This window comes from Podarcis liolepis (assembly GCF_965112155.1).
Source record: "Podarcis liolepis genome assembly, chromosome: 7".
Taxonomy (NCBI): Eukaryota; Metazoa; Chordata; class Lepidosauria; order Squamata; family Lacertidae; genus Podarcis; species Podarcis liolepis.
The window spans coordinates 58,166,887-58,184,873 of record NC_139561.1 but is presented as its reverse complement, the minus strand read 5'-3'; the positions used below and the strand labels follow the sequence as shown (position 1 = coordinate 58,184,873).

The 17,987-nt window shown below is 54.2% G+C and overlaps 1 protein-coding gene and 1 long non-coding RNA gene across 5 annotated transcripts; one reads left to right on the top strand and one right to left on the bottom strand.

The window, feature by feature from the left end:
- Nucleotides 1–801: 801 nt before the first annotated feature.
- On the bottom strand, nucleotides 802–7,888 carry POU3F1 (POU class 3 homeobox 1). 3 transcript variants are annotated; one of them, XM_083511499.1, is made up of 3 exons: nucleotides 6,238–7,888; nucleotides 4,179–4,252; nucleotides 802–988 (listed from the first exon to the last, which is right to left on the bottom strand). In XM_083511499.1, the coding sequence occupies exon 1, from the start codon at nucleotides 7,819–7,821 to the stop codon at nucleotides 6,598–6,600; it is 1,224 nt and encodes a 407-aa protein (XP_083367625.1). In that variant the 5' UTR covers nucleotides 7,822–7,888; the 3' UTR covers nucleotides 802–988; nucleotides 4,179–4,252; nucleotides 6,238–6,597. The 3 variants fall into 3 exon arrangements, with proteins under 3 accessions (XP_083367625.1, XP_083367626.1, XP_083367627.1); XM_083511500.1 differs by lacking the exon at nucleotides 4,179–4,252; XM_083511501.1 differs by lacking the exons at nucleotides 802–988; nucleotides 4,179–4,252 and adding an exon at nucleotides 5,402–5,847.
- A 294-nt stretch (nucleotides 7,889–8,182) lies between these two features.
- Nucleotides 8,183–14,850, top strand: LOC310710600. 2 transcript variants are annotated; one of them, XR_014528146.1, is made up of 4 exons: nucleotides 8,183–8,287; nucleotides 8,835–9,072; nucleotides 10,376–10,480; nucleotides 13,303–14,850. It is a non-coding gene; the product is annotated as an uncharacterized lncRNA (long non-coding RNA). The 2 variants fall into 2 exon arrangements; XR_014528145.1 differs by lacking the exon at nucleotides 10,376–10,480.
- The last annotated feature ends 3,137 nt before the right edge of the window (nucleotides 14,851–17,987 follow it).

The following is a 17,987-nucleotide window of genomic DNA, read 5'->3' as shown; positions in this document are numbered from 1 at the left end:
GCGTGAAGGTTCTCCCTAGAAACCTATTCGCAAAGACGATGCATTCTGTTTGACTTTGTTTATACTGGAGGAAATGGGGTGATAAACTTGCATGGAGGACGCTCTGCCTGCCACCCTGGCCTGCCCCAGCACAGCAAAGGAGAAGAAAACAGCCCTTTCCCCAGGGACCCTTTGGGGCATCTTTCAGTGACAGACATTTGAAAACCTTCAGGGTGAAAAACAGAACAGAATGAAGATGTTGTGAGGAATTTGGGCTTTAATCAAAGCTTGCCACCGTTGTCCAGTTCTTGTCCTTCAGCTCAGGCTTATAGAGTGCTTTGTGGGGTTGACTCCTCCCAAGTCGAGGAGAAAGGGCTGTAGCAGCCGAAGAGTTTGCACCAAACCCCCTCCATCAGAGACTTGCCACAGGACAGGAGGTGGGAGAGAGGCATTCGTAGTCTTTCTCCAAATGCATGGCCAGAATTGAGGACCTGAAATACCTGCCCCAAGGAACTAGAGAGCTGCAAGTGGGCTCTGTGCAGCTTCACAAATCATTTAGAAACAGACTTAAACACATGTCCAAATAATTTAGAAGTACATGTAAATTTAAATATATCCCCTTTCTGACCATTTTAAAATTAAAAACCTGGATTACAAGATTACAATTAAAATCCTTAAGAATAACAAGGAACTGTTTATGTTGTATCCATAAGAGCTCCTTAAATTTTAAACTCCATTTTAACAAATGAAATTAAAAGAGAGAAAAAAATGATTGTAATTCAAATAATGACACCTTTTTTCAAGTGTGGTGCATTTCCCCCCCAGTTCTGTCAAGAATCCTTCAAAATGCTTAAGTTTTCTTTTGTGCGCAGTTTATAGCAACATTCATGGCAGTCCAGGCAAAGGCAAAGTTAGGCAAAGAATTTCTGATACTGACAACTCAGTTTAAGATCGAAGCACCGTGAGAATTGTCTCCCTGCCTTCCAGCAGATGTCCTTTAAGTTATTACCTGGAAAAAAAACATTTTGCTTTTGACTTCTCCGAATTCTAGTTTTTGCAAAAAGGCTTCCTGGTATTTAATTTATTTTAATCTTGTGTATCCAGTTATTTTATTTTATTTTTGTTCAAATGAACTATTATAAAATTATGCACACGTACATTTTAATTGAATTGAAATGTCCTAAGTGCAATTCACAATATCCTCATGAATAAATAAAACACATTTTCTAGCTCATTTCATGAAAACACGGAGAATAATACTCCAATAATGGTTATGTTTAAAAGGTTACAGTTGTTTAAAACAAGCGAGAGATGCATCATTCCATGTAAAGGGCTACTGCTGGGAAAAGGGAAATTGAAAAACAACATTTTAACCATTGCGGCCTGAAGAGCACAATTTAATATAAAAATAAAAAGCTCCTCATTAGAAGGAAATCCTATGTCTGCTCATTTAAACCTTTGTACTTGTGAACAGCATTCCACTACCCACAGAATGAGAAAGGGCCGCAGTCTGTTAGGAAGCAAATGGGAGCTGAATGCTGGAGCTAAGCCTTTGGGCATTTCTGCACCGGTGACCAGAAATGTGACCCAGGAAAGCCCTTTTTTTGTTCCACTTAAAGCCCAGAGCGAGGAGCAGCATCAGCCGCCGCCCCAGAGCCTGCCCTGCTGTTGGGGAAGCACCTTCAGCAACCACAGACAATGATCCTGGGCTTTATGGGAAGCCACATTGGTTTAGGGCAACCCGGGAAAAGGGGACGTGATACCGAGTGGCATGAATTATGCAGGAGGCCTGATTTAACACGCGCATTATTCCTCCCCGCAAGCCGAGCCCGGCGCACTTTAATGCTGCCTTTGCAGCCTCCCAATTCCCCAGCCCTTCCTGTGATTACTCACAGCAACAAAGCCCGCTCTTATTAGATCTAATTGAAACTTTTGCAGATAGAGCTGATGTGAGTCACCGAGGAAAACACCTGATTAAGCTGCAGGCACCGTCTATTTATATTTGTGCAGTGGTGGCAGAAGCAGCAGCGCGCCATTGGCGGAGCTGTGAGAGGACGGGACACGGTGCCAAGGCGGAGGCCAAGCTCCCTGCCCCTTCTTGGAGCCCCAATAAATCGGTGGTGCGCGCCCCATCTGCTCCAACCCCTTTGCTGCTCTCTGGGGTGATCCTGCGGGAGAGAGGAGGGACCCCCTCCTCCCTCGGGTTGTCACGACTGGGCCGCGTCTGGTGGCATCCACAAAGCCCAGTTTGGCTCACAGGGACACGTTTTGGCGCAGTGGGGCGTGGTGGGGGTAGGAGAAGGGGGCTTAGTACTGCCTTTTGGTTGAGCGCCCCCTCCCTTCCCCCTCTGCCCTCTCCTCTCACAATGTAAAGATTTTGGAGCACATCTGAAATGAAAATGGCTCATGACAATGGGGGGGGGGGGGAGCTTGCTTAACAGCAGCCGGGCAAGAGCAAATGTCAGGAAGTCAGTGGCCTGAACTACCCTGGATCTTCCCCACGCTCAGAAACAGCTGCCTAAGAAAAAGCCACGTCGCCGCCTCCCCTCCCGCGGCATCTTATGTGTCCAGAATTCCATATCATTCCGAAACCTGCTTTCCGTCTTATCAACATTCGTGAGCTGATGGAACTTACCTACTCATTTATATTCTGCTTCCAGCAGAAGCACCCCCGCCCCCCCGCAACGCCCCACAAATTGCCAGAGTGACCTAGTATTCTGCTGCGCTTCCTTTGCCAGGCGGTAGGGGGCACTCTATCTTCACAGAAACGCCCCCCGTGACCCTGGGGGACAATGCACTTTCGCACACTCGAGGGGCCCTTTGGACAAGTCCATGAGACCCACCACAGCTGAGGTAGCTGCCGGCTCCATAAGTCATTCAGCTCACAGGGCCACCAGGCACACAACTGGCCGACAAGGCCAAGAGGATCTCCTGCGCATCTTCTCTGGAAAGGTGGAAATAAGGAAGCAGCCGGTTCTTTGCGCGACTCGGGGGGGGGCAGCAGATGGGCGGGGACAGGGCTCAGTTCCATGATGGGCCAGAACGCGGAGGAGGGGGTGGGGAGGATGGGGACAGGAAAGACCCTTTCCATTGGAAAAAAAGAAAAGCGGGGTGTTGGGACTGTTGGGGAGACAAAGGGAGCCGCCCTCTGCTCTCGCATGGCCCCCATTTGCGTCAGAAGAAGCCTTCGGGATACAGAAGAGAGGGGGACCCCGATAATGAAGGGGCTGGAGCGGTCAGCTCTCCTCCCCAACAAAGGAGGATCCTGGGGAGGGAAACGGGGAAGGCGTTTGGGGCTTGGTCGCCAGCTTCGGAAGGTTCGCCAAAGGGTTGGTTCACCACCCCGGCCCCCCTCCACATCTCCAGAGGCTGCTCCCACGTTCCCAAAGGGAAGAGGAGGCCGCTGCCTGGAAGCGAAGACTCCCGGCCTTCTTCACCTCTGGCCCGCCCCAAGAAAACCCGCTCGCCTAAGCAGAGCGACCAAGACGTCCCTTCCTCTGACTTCTTAGCGGAGAAAAGCTGAACGGAGTCCCCTTAGTCCCCCACCTCTTGCAAAGGGCTTCTTTTTTGACGCAAGGAAAGGGACCTCGTCTTTTTCTCGGGGAGGGGAGAAAGCAACCGGCGTGGTAGGGCTCAGCACCTTCCACTCCCCGCCACTAGCAAGCCCCATCCGGGCAGAGACAACTCTAGAAAGTGGCTCTGCCGAAGAGCCGCATCGGGGGGCGCTGCTGGTTCCCCCAAAAGAGGGTCCCTTCAGCGCAGCTTTCCGGCAGCTTAGAGAAAAACCCAAGCAAACAAAAAAAAAAGACACCCCTCCGAGCAGCAGCAACCCTGGTCGAGTCGTGCCTTTCGCACGAAATGCCATTTCAGGGCTAAACAAAAGTTGTCTTAAAACGACCTTTGACAGCACAGAAAAGAGAGGAAAAGGGCTCCCTGGGTGGCCTCGAAAGACTGAAAGGCGGCGGGGCGGGGGGGGGGGTGCAGGCTGAAGGACGGAGAAAGCAGCAGGGCCTGAGGCTGGCTTGAGGTGGGCGAGGGAGGGGCTTCCTGCCCCTTACCGGCTTCTCTTGGGCTATTTCACAGCCGACTTTGCGGACTGCGGGTCCTCTGGTTTCCCCCTCGGATTCTGCATTTTCAATATGTGAATAGCGGGGAGGAGGAGGAAGGCCATGCGACTGACTAACTCCAAAAAGACTTACCATCTTCCCCAAATGATGCTCCTTAAACTCTTCCCCACTTGGGCTATCAGATTCCACCGCAAACTCTCCCTGACCTGGAGATACAGCAGCGAAACAAACACTTTGAATGAGTCTCCTTGACTTTTCTGGGGGGTTTCTTTTCTTTCTTTTAAGTTGCATTTTCATTTCCGCCTGGGCATTTGCAATATCAAAAGGAAGACAAAAGCAATCCAGAGAGGGAAGCAGATTTCCAAATGCATGTTCTCTCCTCTACTCTGAAATGTGTTCATTTGCATCAAGCGCGGGCAGGCGGATTATGCCAGAAAGTGACCCCGGCAGCGGCGTCACCAGGAGACAATGGCGAATTTTGGAGCTGCGTGTGGCGCAGCAGAATTCAGGGGAACCAGCAGACAGATGGCCTAGGCTGGGGAGTAGGGGGTCTGTCTGCCTCCCTCCCCGCCCTCTGGGTCGCCCTTTCATTTCAGTGAGGCTCAGGCAAGGAGAACTTTCTCTTGGATCGGCCTCGGAACACTGGGGGCTCCTCGTTTTACAAGCGCCACCTTGCAGAGATGAGCGGATAAGGTGGCATAGAAGCGCATTCAGACGGCTGCGCTCCTACTTACGCTTCTCTGTGCCCATGCCTCACTGAGCTCACGCAGGCATCTATAGCATTGTCCTAAATAAAATGAGCTAACCGCCAGTTTGAAACCACCCAGTATCAATTAGTTCACTGTATAATCTAAGAACTTTTTTCAAAGGCTGTTGTCTTAAAAGTGTTTGCTAGATTGTTTTTACTTGGTGAATTATTGCCCTGCGGGGATTCCAAATTGGTCCAGGCTCCTACATAACAAAAGATGCGGCCAGTGGGGGCAGGATTTCTCGCCCCCCGCGGCAGCCGCTGAAAAGGGAGAGTTCAAAACCCTCCAGAAAGAAAGAACTTTTCCGCAAGGACCACAAAGCTGGGCCGAGAGGTCCCAACAGGAAAACAAAACAAAACAAAAAATGTCGCCTCGCATTCCACTGACTTTTTCGCAACCTGGTTGGCAAGCCCGAACTGAACTAGCCTTCCCCTGCCGGCTTCGTCCCGACAACCTCCTAATCTACTGGGAAGGGCTCTCTGCACCCGGGAGGAGCGCCTCGCTGCCACCCAGAAGCGCTTCGAGGACGGAGAAGGGGCCTCCGTGGGGAAGCGGAGACCAGGCAGGCAGGTGAGCGGCCCTGACCCGGCCAGCGAGCGCCTCTGCCCGCCCGAGCGGGACCGGCTAGAGAAGCCCGGCAGCCCGTGGCTGCCTCCCAGGGAAGTTGAGGAGCCCTCGGGAGCATTCAAAGAGCAGCGGGCCCTTTCTTCAGGAACCCTGGTGGACAGGAGAATACCGTTTTCTGGGGAAACCGAGAGAGCCAAACGCACGGCGCGACTGGGGTCGCCGACGCTTCCTGTAGGCCTGAGGGGGCCGGCGCTGGGTCTCAGCGGGGGCACGGGGAAATTTCTCCACCGTTGGAGGGAGTTTTAAGGCAGTGGGGCGGGAGGCGGAGGAAAGAAAACCTCTGGGGCTGCGGGAAGCGATAGCTGTCTCCGGGGCCCCAGCGCCTTAATCCTGCCCGAGTCCAGAGTCTCCGCCGCCGCCTTGGAAGCTGCCTCGCGCCCTGTCCTGTCCTGCCCTGTCCTACCTTCCTCCTCCTCTTTCCGGCGCTGATGGGGACAAAAAAGAAAAAGACACGAGGCGGGTTCCTGGATAAATGTTTTATGCGAGTAATAAAATATTGGCTGTAACATAAATAAAAACGGAGCAGGATGATACAGAGGCAGACCCGGCCCAACAGACGGGCCCCGGCTCCGGGGCGGACCTGGCGTGCGAGCAAAGGGAAGTCACAGAGTGCCAGGGCGGGAGTCGGGTGCTGGCAGTTCGGACCCAGTCCCTCAACTTCCGCGCCTGCCGTATTCAAGGGGGCGAGCGCCGAGCCCCTTGTGGGTCGCTTTGGGGAGCCCAGGCGGCCTCTCCCAGACACCGCCCGGCTGGCAATAGAGGTTGCGCCCCCCTGCCCCCGCCCCCCGCAAGAGGAAACCGCATCCAGCTCAAACCTTGGGCCTCTCGCGTCTCTCCCGCCGGCCATAAGGCTGCTGCTGTTGCTGCTGCTGCTGCTCCAGGTTCGGTCGGTGGAGTTTCAAATAAATACAGAGACTTTAAATTAGAAAGAGAGTCGGTCGCCAGCAGGCGTAGGAATAAATTAACGCGCCTCTGCGCGCTCTGCTGCTGCTTGCCCGGTCCGGCGTCGTCGTCGTCGGGCGGGGCGGCTCGGCCATCTGTCTGTCCTAGGGCCGCGCCGGGGGCTCTCTCGGCCGGCCCCCGAGGGCGCAGTCCGTTGGCCCTGCGGGCAGGTCCCGCAGCCAGTCCCAGGCAGGCCAGTCCAGTCCTCGGGAGCCGTCCCCGCCCGGGCCGAGTCATTGCCCGGGGCTCTGGAGCGTGTGCGGGTGCTGATGGTGGTGCTGGAGCGTCGGCGAGGCGTCGGCGCCCTGCGCGTAAAGGTCCTGGTCCATGGCGGGCGCGTGCGGTGCGGCGACGGGCGTCATGCGCTTCTCCTTCTGCCGCCGGTTGCAGAACCAGACGCGTACCACCTCCTTCTCCAGCTGGAGCGTGTCGGCCAGCGAGGTGATCTCGTGAGCCGAGGGCTTGGGGCATTTGAGGAAGTGGCTCTCGAGCGCGCCCTTGACGCCCACCTCGATGGAGGTGCGCTTCTTGCGCTTGCGGCCCTGCGCCGCGATCTTGTCCAGGCTGGCCGGGCTGCCCGTGCTGGAGTCGGTCTCCTCCAGCCACTTGTTGAGCAGCGGCTTCAGCTTGCACATGTTCTTGAAGCTCAGCTGCAGCGCCTCGAAGCGGCAGATGGTCGTCTGCGAGAAGACGTTGCCGTACAGGGTGCCCAGCGCCAGCCCCACGTCGGCCTGCGTGAAGCCCAGCTTGATGCGCCGCTGCTTAAACTGTTTGGCGAACTGCTCCAGGTCGTCCGAGCTGGGCGCCTCCTCGTCCGACGCCGCCGACCCCGGCTCGTGGCCCCCCGCGTGGCCCAGGTGCGGCGGGGAGCCCTCCAGGTGCGCCGCCTCCGCCTCCTCGTGCTGGTGCGGATGGTGCTGGTGGTGACCGCCGTGGGGCGCGTGGCCATGGGGCAGGTGCAAGGCCGGTGCCTGCGGGCCCAGCATCCCGTTCAGCCCCGGGTAGGCCGCCTGAGAGTAGAGCAGCGCCTGGTGCCCACCGGCGGCCGTCGGGGACATGGCCGAGGGGCAGCCGCCCAGGTGATGCGCTGGAGCCCCCTGCCCCCAGTGCGCTCCTCCGCCGCCTCCTCCGCCGCCCGCTTGCTGGTGCACCAGGTGTGAGCGCGAGTGGAAGCCGTCGAGGTCTCCTCGCGGGCCCGCGCCGCCCCCTTTGGCGTGCTCCAGGTGGGTCCCCCCGCCGCCGCCCCAGTCTCCAGTGGCGCCTGGCAGCCACTGATGGTGCGGGAGGCTGCCGATGGGGTGCCCCGGCGTGGCGGCCAGGCCCTGTAGGTACTCGTGGTGCATCATCTTCTGCACCTCGCGGTACGTGGGGCCCTGGTGAAGGCGCTCGGCGTCCGGCGTGGGCACAGCCAGGAGGGGGCTGCCGCGCGGCAGGTACTGCGCCGTGGTGGTGGCCATGGCGGCAGCTGCTTCCGCGTGGGGTCGGGTCGTCGGCTGGCCCGCGCAGCGCGCCTCTCACTGGGGCCCCCTCGGCGGGGGGACGCGCTTTAGAGTCCCGGCTCGGCCCCACGCGCGGCCACTCCCCCACGCGCGCCCCATTGGCTCCGCCACCCGCGACTGGCAGCCCGCACCGCACCTCCATAGGGCGCCCCCGGCGAAGGGAGACGCCCCCGCCCCGTCTGCCGGCGCCGGCCGTGATTGGAGCGGGAAGGCGCGCCGGGCGCGCCGCTCGGCCACTCAGCGCGTGGGGGGAGCGGCGCGGCCGCGGAGGCGGCAGCACCTGCTGGACGGGACGGGACGCGACGCGAGAGCCAGCCAGCCAGTCAGCGCGGGGTCGCCGGCGCCCTAGCAATCGCGCCGCGTCTGCGGAGCCTCCCGGTCCCGGAGCTCGGGCGCCGGTTCCCCCTGCTCCGCCGCTGCCCCGGTGAGTCTGCCGGCTGGGGTTGGCACTAGGGTCTTTTTGGGGGGCGGGGGGAAGACGCACTCCAGTCCCTCCAGATGGGTCCTATCTCAGACTCGGGTCGGGGGGTTTCCTCGCGTCGTTGCCCAGCTTCTCTCTCCTTTTCGGGCCTGAGGGTCTCGCGTGGGGAAAGGGGGAGAGAGAATTTCGGGGGTGAGGAAGAGATCGCCCCGCTTTTGTGCCTTCCCCTTAACAACTGTAAGGCCCACGATTTGGCAAAACTGCCGGGCGGAGCGGGGTGTACCTTCCTCTCCAATTTGGAGGGAACGTGCCTGCGAGAGGCTGAGAGGGCGCCTCTGCTCCGGAGCGAGGCCGAAGGGGAGCAAGCCGGCCCTTCTCCTCGCCCAACGCTCTCGATGTCCTTCTCTCAGGCATGTTTGGTTCTCCGGGAATTGTCTCCGCAGTGGGAGCTGGATGGACCCAGAGGGAGGGCCCTGAGGCCACAGCGCTGGGTGAGTGCCTAGGTTCGCCCCCTTGCCCACATCCCTGATGCTGATGTCTGTTTCCACAGCTCTGCCGCGCACGGCTTCCTCTGAGAAGCAGAAGGAGTTTGAGCTTCCCAGAGCGGGTTTGGCCGTTACTCTCAAGCTTGCTGACAGAAGCTTAAATCCCAGGAACTAGCAACCAATGGATTCAAATGACAAGAAAGGAGATTCCGACTTAACATTAGGAAGAACTTTCTGACGGCAAGAGATGCTCGGCAGAGGAACGGGCTCCTTCGGAAGGTGGTGGACTCTCTTTCATTGGAGGTTTGTAAGCAGAGGTCGGGTGGCCATCTCTCATAGAACCATTAGTTGCGATTCCTGCATTGCGGTGGGTTGGACTAGATGACCCTTGCGGTCCCTTCTAACTCTACAATTCTCTCTCCTGTCACTTGTTTCTAGAAAGGGATGCCATAGTTGTCTGATGGTTCTGGGTTGGAGAAGATGGGATAAGGGGCTCGTGTGTTGCTGAGGTTCCCTTCCTCCCCCAACTCCCCTTGCAGAACGGGGGACGCCGTGGGGATGAGACGATTCTCCCAGCTGCTTTTATGAGGGTGTGCTGGGCTTCTGAGCCACTCCAGGTGCGCGCTCCGCATGCTGAGCGGGGCAGAGACTCACCTTGGACCACGTTTATGGAGCTCAGCCATTCCTTCGCATCACTGCCACGCAGGAAGCTGGAAGGGGCACAAAGGTTTCAGGTTTTATTCGACCCTCGCGTGAAGGCTTCTCTTTCCAGTGCCCATCTGCCAGATCCGGGTTCAGCACTCCGGGCTCCTCCGGGCGTTTTCCATTGGGAACTTTGTTTAGGAGTTGGCCCTGGGAGAGGGGAGAGGGGCGCTCCTGCCTGCAGGGCACACATTGGGTCTTCCCAGCACGGAACGGGCAGCGCCGGGAGAACTGAGTTCCAGCATCAAGGTGGCCCCCATCTAAAAACCGGGCAGTGTTGTGTAGTGGGTAGTGTCGTACTAGGACCTGGAAGAAACCGGGGTTAAAATTCCTACTGGGCTATGAGGCTCACTGGGTGTTTTTGGCGGACCAGTCGCCACCTCTCAGCCTAACCTACCTCATAGGGTTGTTGTTTTGGGGGATAAATGAGAAGGGGGGGGGGAAAATGTGTTTGCCACCTTGAACTCCTTGGAGAGAAAAAATGTGGGATGTAAATGCAATAAATAAAAAATAAATAAAAAATAAAAGGTTTTTTTCCCCTTTCCCTGGCCACCCTTTCCTCAAGCAGTGTAGAGCAGTGCGCAGTCATCCCCCTCCCCCTGCAACTTTCACACTCTCCCCAGACGGCAGCAGCAGGACACAGGCGGAAATGCTTGTTGGGCAAAACTAGGCCAAGCGGTTGGAGAGGTGGGGGCGGGTGGGGGCTCCCATCATCTCAGAAGCCTAGTCACCCTCCTCCAGAGTTGGGGTCTAACTAGTTTTTGTTTCTTGCTCAAAAGGAGGATGGAATGAAATGCCCCTCCCCGCGCCTTATCTTTGGCCCTTGCGCCCCCCCCCCCAGCCTACAGCCATGTCAGGATGTGTTTATTGACCTTATGCAAATGGTGTTTGTGCTGCTTTTCAGCGGGAACGGGTGCGATGGAACCACCCTATGACCTGAGGAGCCACCGAGGCCAGTGACTCACAGGCTGTCCATCCTCACGGGCACAGGATGGCACGTGAGCCACTGGTGAGTTAATGAGCGGTTGTATGAATGAGACCTTCATTCTCTGGGTCACCAGCTGGCTTCCTGCCAGCTTCGGAATGAAAAGAGCCCCCCTCCCGCGTTAATAAAGAGCAATATATATGCATTGGTGAATAAACTGTTTTCCTTCGAGAAGCTGAAGTCGTTGCATGTGCTCCTCCTTTTCCCTTTTCATCCTCCCAGCAGCCCTGCGGGGTAGGTTAAGCTGAAAGCTAGTGGCTGGCCAAAATACTTCACGGCTGCTGGGCTGGGGGGTACCACTCGCCCGCTCCCCCACTTCCATTGCCTCCCAGTCCCAGACTTTACAAGCCTGCAGACTGCCCACGCACGGCTAGGGCAAAGATTCTGTGCTGGGATTCCTGCATAGCAGGGGGCTGGACAAGACGGCCCTTTGAGTTCCTTCCAACTTTCTCTTTCTGTAGCTGTTTCCACGCCCGTGAAGAGGCAGAGGACGATTGCTTGAGAGACCCCCGCGGCAATCGGGGGGCAGAAATCACAGGGGTGGTGCTCAGCTCCTCTCCAACGCGGCTTCCAGGGGACAAGGAGGGCAGCTGAGCTCGACCCCGCCATGTTGGTCAGTTGGGGGCGGGACGGGACGGGGGCTTTAGCAGGCCTGCCTGCTCCGGCGGCTTCTAGGGCTTCAGCGCCACTCCTGCCGCCGCACTAGCCTGAGAATCTCCCCGGAGCGTCTTTCGCGCCGAGTCGCCTGGAAGGAGCGCCCGCGGGCGTCCCTTTCCGCCGCTCCGGAGCGTTTCTGGCAGCGCCGGCTCCGGTTCGACGGCAGATCTGCAGCCCTAAGGAAGAAGGCGAGGCGAACGAGAGGAGTGGACTCGAGCCATGAAGCTCACTCCCTCTCGGTCTTAGCCTACCTCGCAGGTTTCTTCTGCGGATAAAATGTGGCCTGCGGAGGGGACGAGACAGCCAAGCGGCTTCTTCGCGCCAGCCTTCGCCTCTGGGCAAGGGCGCGAGGGGAGCGTTTGTCTCGCTCTGCAGAAGCGAATTCTTGCGGAGGTTAAAAGCAGGAGCACAAGCGCCAGTCAGCCCGCCTTCGGGGACGCAACTCCAGGCGGGCCGCGCTCGGCAGCTGCGGACAGGGCCTGGGGTGGCTCTCGGTTGTGCAGTGGTTGGCTAGTGGGCACTCTACACATGCTCAGAGGCTCTTTTGATCCCTACTGGGACGTGAGTACCGAAGAAGCGGCTTCTGTGTGTGTGGCGTGGGGGCTCAGGAATATAGCCTCTAAAGTGGAAGGAGGGAAAAGTCACGAGCAACCCGAAAGGTTGGGGTGGGGGGCGAGATCTGTCATTGCTTCCCGCAGGAGAGGCGAGAAGCAGGTTAGGCTGAAAGGCAGCATTCCTCAACAGCAAAACGAGAGAGCGAGGCGAGCCTGGAGTGGAGGTTTGCGCCGCAGCCTTGTGAGCTGTCTTCAGTTCTGGGCACTCAGGCGAAGCTCCTGCGCTCGAGATGCTTTGACGCAAAGCATTTGTCTTTTGCACTTGGTTTAGGCCGATGAACAGATCTTGGGGTGCTTGCGGGAAACAAAGCAAAGATCCCACAAGCCAGGAATGGACTTTTGGATTTATTTATTTTCAAGGAACCGCCTGGGACATCCCTGTAAACTCCTTCCTGAGATGGTCCTGGGATGGGTCTGGCAGTGCCCTTTTGTGTCCTTCCAGAAGTTGGTGCTGAGGACCCGCTGCTCTGGCTTTGGCTGCTCTTGTCCCCAGGTGTTTTTGTTTTGGTTTGGTTTTTTTACAAAAATATCTCCATGTGAACCCACTGCGCTGGGGAGGTCCTCTGGAGAACTGGGCTGAGCAATATCTGGCGCTCTCTCGCTCTGTGTGTGTGCCCTTGCTTTTAAAAATGGTTCCGTTTCTGGGGCATTTTTTAGTATAGCTTTCAGAACTGGTGATTTTGCTGCTGCTAGCTTTGCATTGTTGTTTCCCCCTGAGCTGCCTAATCTGCCTGCAAAGAAAGATGGGGTATAAATGTTATTTTACGTAAAAAGTGCTGGGAGAGAGGAGAGGGGAAAGAGATGCAAAATGGTGGAGAATCTTTGAGGAAATGGGAGAATGGCAGACTTTTTAAAAGGACTACATAAGCACACAAGGGCTCCCCTTTTATTAAACCCTTTAAAAACAGTTCAGAACCTGCATAGATCACCTGTGTATCTGAAGAAGTGTGCATGCACACGAAAGCTCATACCAAGAACTAACTTAGTTGGTCTTTAAGGTGCTACTGGAAGGAATTTTTTTATTTTGCATAGATCACCTGGAGGGTGAGAAGGGTGAAGAGTGGTGTCTCATCATCCATGATGGGCTATCAGTTGCCAAGGTCTGTCACACAAAGGTGTCCTCCCTCAGCAAAGGAGCCCTGAGCATGAGGTGTAAAATGCAAGGGAAAGAGGGGTATTGTTCTTGTTTGTTACTGTGTTGTGCATTTTAGTGTTTCTATATTGTAAACCACCCTGTGATCTTCAGGTGAAGAGCAGTATTTATATATTTTTTAAAAGTCTAGGCCACCTCTGATGAAGTCTGGTTGCCTTATGCGGCTTGCTCCAAATCCTTCAGGCACATTTCATTGGCTTAAAAGATCTAAGTTGGGGGCTGTTGCTTGCTCGGAAGTAAAGGACTCGCTCATGCTTGCTTAAAATTGCACTTCTGAACATGGGGAATTGGTTTGTCCATACATGCCACTGTGGAATTGGTGCTTTTCTTGACCATCTTACCAGTCGGATTCATGCAAGGGTGTGTGTGAGTGTGTGCCACAGTAACAATTCACACAATCCTCTCTCTTTTATTCCTCCTAGGAAGTACAACACAGATTTGTTGGGGGAACGGCAACAACTTCTTTGTCTTGCTCCTCACAGGGCCGTTGTGTGGAAACTGAGTCAGGAGCATGATGAGCTGGGGGCTCAGATGAACATCTCAGATCAACCATGAACTCCTTCTGTGGCTTTGTGGGTAGTTTTCCCTTTGTACAGGTATGTATACAAGAAGCAAAGCAGGCACCAAGCTGAGAGAACATTTGACCAAGCCAGGCTCATGGAGCTAGGATATCAGACCTTCCTGTCTCAGAGTCTGCAGCTCTGCTGTTGTTTTAATTATTTTACTGTATATAAGGACACCCAACTGTTGGATGGATTTAGATGAGTAGGAGAGGATATTTTATTAGTAATTATACTTCCTCTTTCTCGCTTATGTGAGAATACAAATATCTATTTCAGCAGAGTTAAAAATCAGCATCCATGCGCAGCTTACCTCTGGATGCTATTAGGACAAGGTTGCATAACCTTCTGGAACAACTGTGATATCCAAGGATGCTTTAGGCAGACTTAGATTATCTCCTCCCTGTTTTACGTTTAACAAAAATGTCACTTTCAGAAAGTTTAGTAAACAAAGTTTACTCACATCAAAGGTCTTGTCAAGATCCAACAGATGAAAACCAGGCAAGAAACAATCCTTAAAATGTTACAGATATCCACGGTCCAGTTCAAAATGGAGATTGCTGTCTGGAGGAAAACAAAGAGAAGTCTTCCCCCATTGCAGGTAGGAAAAGAGTGAGTGCAGGAAGGAAGATATAGGGATTAATGCATTTTCTTTTTCCCGCCACCAGGTTTGCGGGTGTGACATCACAGAGTCCCCTCTATGCGTGGTCCCCTCCATGGTGCCATTGCCTCTGTTAGTGACTGTCTAGCCATCATGTGTTTGTGATTTTGGCTGCACACCCTCCCACACCAATACCATTGTTCTCTGGGAAGCTCCCACCCAAAATGATAAAACACAATTTAAAAAAATATATATATTAAGATAACCCTGCAGCCTATTTTTCAGTTCTGTTTGAGTGACCCATACCTTTCAGGCTGTGGTCCCACATGGGGGACCCTTAAGTACTGCAGGCCCACATGGCTAGGATCATTGGGCACAATATATGCGGCTGAGAGGGAATAGAAACAGGGGATCCATCCTTGGGGGGGACCACCTTCACTCTCTGCTATGCTCCAGCCACTGCATGGTTAAAAATGTTGATCTGTAGAGCAAGACTTGCAGGTTCCTCCAATCCCCTCATTTATTGATTTACTTACTGCATTTATATCCCACCTCCCCCTCAGCGCACTTGGCTCTGCCCCATCTCATTTAATTCCCACAACAACCCTGTGGCGTTGGTTAGGCTGAGAGGCAGTAACTGGCCCAAAGTCACTCAGTGTTAAGGATTTGCTTCCTAAATGTCCAGCGTTGTTATGTGTTTGGCTGTCAGATCCCTGGGAAATGGGTCTTTGCGGGCAAGAGGTGTCCCACTTGCCTCTACTTTTTAACCCTCTGCTTGTCAATGTGCAAATAAAACACTTGCCTGAAAATTTTCTATTCTGCCAGGCCTATGCAGGCAATTCGGAACACATCCTTTCGCAATGGTTAACTGTTCTTAACTCTTTCAACCTTTTTATGGTTTTAAACGTATGGTTTTTATGGTTTATGGCTGTAAACTGCTTTGAGATAGATAGATAGATAGATAGATAGATAGATAGATGATAGATCAGGGGTCAGCAACGTTTTTGGGACATGGGCCGGTTCACGATCCTGCAGACACCACGGTGGGCCAGTGTGTGTGTTTGTGCGTGCACACAAACACCATTTCCACTCCTTCCGGTGTGGAGGAGGCGTTCGCAGATTCCCATTGGCTGCAGGAGCTTGTTGCAGCCAATGGGAAGTTGGCCAGAATTGCAGAAGGCGGTCCCTGCTCTGCTCCGTGGCAGTTTAGCACGGCACATGGCAGCCAACTGAGCGGGCAGCAGGGGTTCATGGGCCGGTTAAACGACCCCCATGGGCTGCTTCTGGCCCATGGGCCTTAGGTTGCCTATGCCTGTGATAGATGGATAGATATGACATAGCAGCATATCATTTTTTAAAAAATAAATAAATAAAATGGTAGAAAGAGACAATTAAGTCACCAGGTGCCTTTGCATCCTCTTCATACAGTAGACCTTCAGGTTATGTTACTCTCGAGTAACGTAAACTTTGGGTTGTGAAAGCGGCAAACCCGGAAGTATTTTTCCAGGTTTCACCACTCGCGTGTGCGCAGAAGCGGTGCCTCAGTATACAGATTTTTTGGGGTGCGGACGGACCCCCGGAATGAATTAAATTTGTATCCAGAGGGTCCACTGTATTTGGAGAGCGCCTAACTGGATTCCACATGGAATATGCACTTCGAAGGAATACGTGAAGGGAAACAAGAGGAGATTTCCCACTACAGATATGTGAATCTCAGTGTACACAGTGAAAAACAGTCACCCTTAGACACACACACACACACACATCCCACCCCCCACCTCATTTTGTGACGTGGCGGTTAATCAGTTATGGGATGGAAAAGTTGCGTCTGAGGCATCTGTCAGTGGCTTCTCGGAGGGTGTTGCCAGCGCTGTTTCCACGCCAGGATCCCAGCAGTTTCCCTCTGCTTCGTTCTGCCTCTGAGATGTGCGTGTTGCAAGGGCCTCCTTGGCAGAGGCCCAGGACTTCTCAAACCCGTCTTGCTGGAGCCGAGATCTGCTCCGCAACTCGTCTTTCTCATCCTGTGTTTCGCCAACAAACTCCCACTGCTGTCAAAGAGGCCCCGAGGAGGAACTGGCTTCTCTTCCAGCCTGAACTCGCCCGTGGTGCTGGTGGTGGAAGAGATGGTGCTGGTGATGATGCGCTACTTGGCTGCTCTTGCTGCAGCTCTTGAGCTTTTCATCCTCCTGGTGGCGGTGGCTGCCTGAGAGCCGTTTCCAGAGCTCAGTGGGAAGAGAGGAGTGGTGGCTTGGGAAAGTGGCGAGAGGTCTACAGGTATGGGTGGCTACGCTCTGCCCCTACAGTTGGTAGTAGCAATGCTTTGGAATGCCGGCTTCTGGAAACCACAGGAGGGGAGAGTGTTGCTCTTGTGCCTGAATCCTGCTTGCGGGTTTCCTTTTTGGGGGCATCTGGTTGGCCACTGTGAGAACAGAATGCTGGACTAGATGGGCCATTAGCCTGATCCAGCAGGATCTTCTTGTGTTCTTATGATGGGAAGATGGGCCACTGCCCCCACCTCTCCTTGCCTCTGGTCACTGGGAAGACACAAGGCCACTGAGCGATGTCAACATGACACTGCTGTTCCCCTCCTGCTCCTCTCCCATGTCTCCTGGATTCTGAGGAGAGGCCATCATGGGCTAGTAGTTATTAGGAAAGCTGTAGGAGTGGTGGTATTCTTCTAGGCCAGAGGTGGAGAATCTGAGGTCCTCCAGACATTACAAGACTGTAATCCCTGAGGAATGCTGGCTGGGGCAACCTCATGGAAAAACAATCACAGTGGGAGCCCTGATACCCTGGTAGTTAACGCAGGAAAAGCTCATAGTTCTTCCTGTCCTCAAGGGATGGAGAGATGGCATGACTTTGCCTTCATGCTTCATAGAATCATAGAACCTGCGGAGTTTGAGGGGACACTAAGGGTCATGTCGTCCACCCCCTACCATACAGGAATTACAAGTATGATTCTGTGAGAAGTACATAGGGCTGAACCATTGCTCCCTGCAGGCTGGTTCTGCAAGTATCTGGTGGAGGGTTTGAGGTCCTGGCAAAAGTTGGCTCAAGTGGCCCGGTCCATTGTGCAGGGGCAGCGGTGGCGGCACTTCTTAAACAAGCTGCCTTCAGTTATTTCTCTGCTCCAGGACCCCTTCTCTGGAAATGCTGATGGAGCTCCCAGGCCCCACCCATCCTGCATTGCTTAACTGAGGTGCTCCCTTCTGCCTTAGTCTCTCCCCTAAAACTGCTGGCAGAGCAACCATCTCTATGAGGCAACATGCACAATTAATCTGATCTAGGGAGTGGGGGGAATCCTGGCTCTAGGGAGGATGAAAGCCCAAGGCTGTTGCGGTTCATTCTTTCACCTGGGAAGCATTGGGGTGGGATCTGAGCAGCACGGAGAGGCTCCCTGTCTCGCTTACGATGTTATCATACCCACATCTACTTGCACTTGTGAAAGTCTGCCATCCTGCTTCACTTGCAACAGAAGCAACACCCCAGAGTTTCCTGCTAAATTCTTGCGACTTTTCAAACCGGAAGTGAAAAGTTTTTCCTTTTTTTAAAGAAGCTTTATTGTGTTGTTTTGAACTAAAAAAAAATAAAAATGTTTTAAATACGTTTTTATTTCAATTGATTTTTTAAAAAAATCACAGACATGTTTGCCACCCTGGGCTCCTTTGGGCACAAGGTGGGATATAAATTTAATAAAAAGAAATAAAAAGAAATAAATAAATGTTCTGGTGTATTTTGTCCCACTTTTGTGGGGTACCGTACAAAAGGGCCTCTCTAGATGGCAATTGTGTGGGAACATTGTGGGGAAGCATTGCAGAACAACTAAGAAAGCAGAATGAGGTGTGGGTGGCCCAGTAATGCACCATTATTGACTCATAGAATCATAGAGAATTGTAGAGTTGGAAGGGACTCCAGGGTCATCTAGTCCAACCCCCAGAAATGCAGG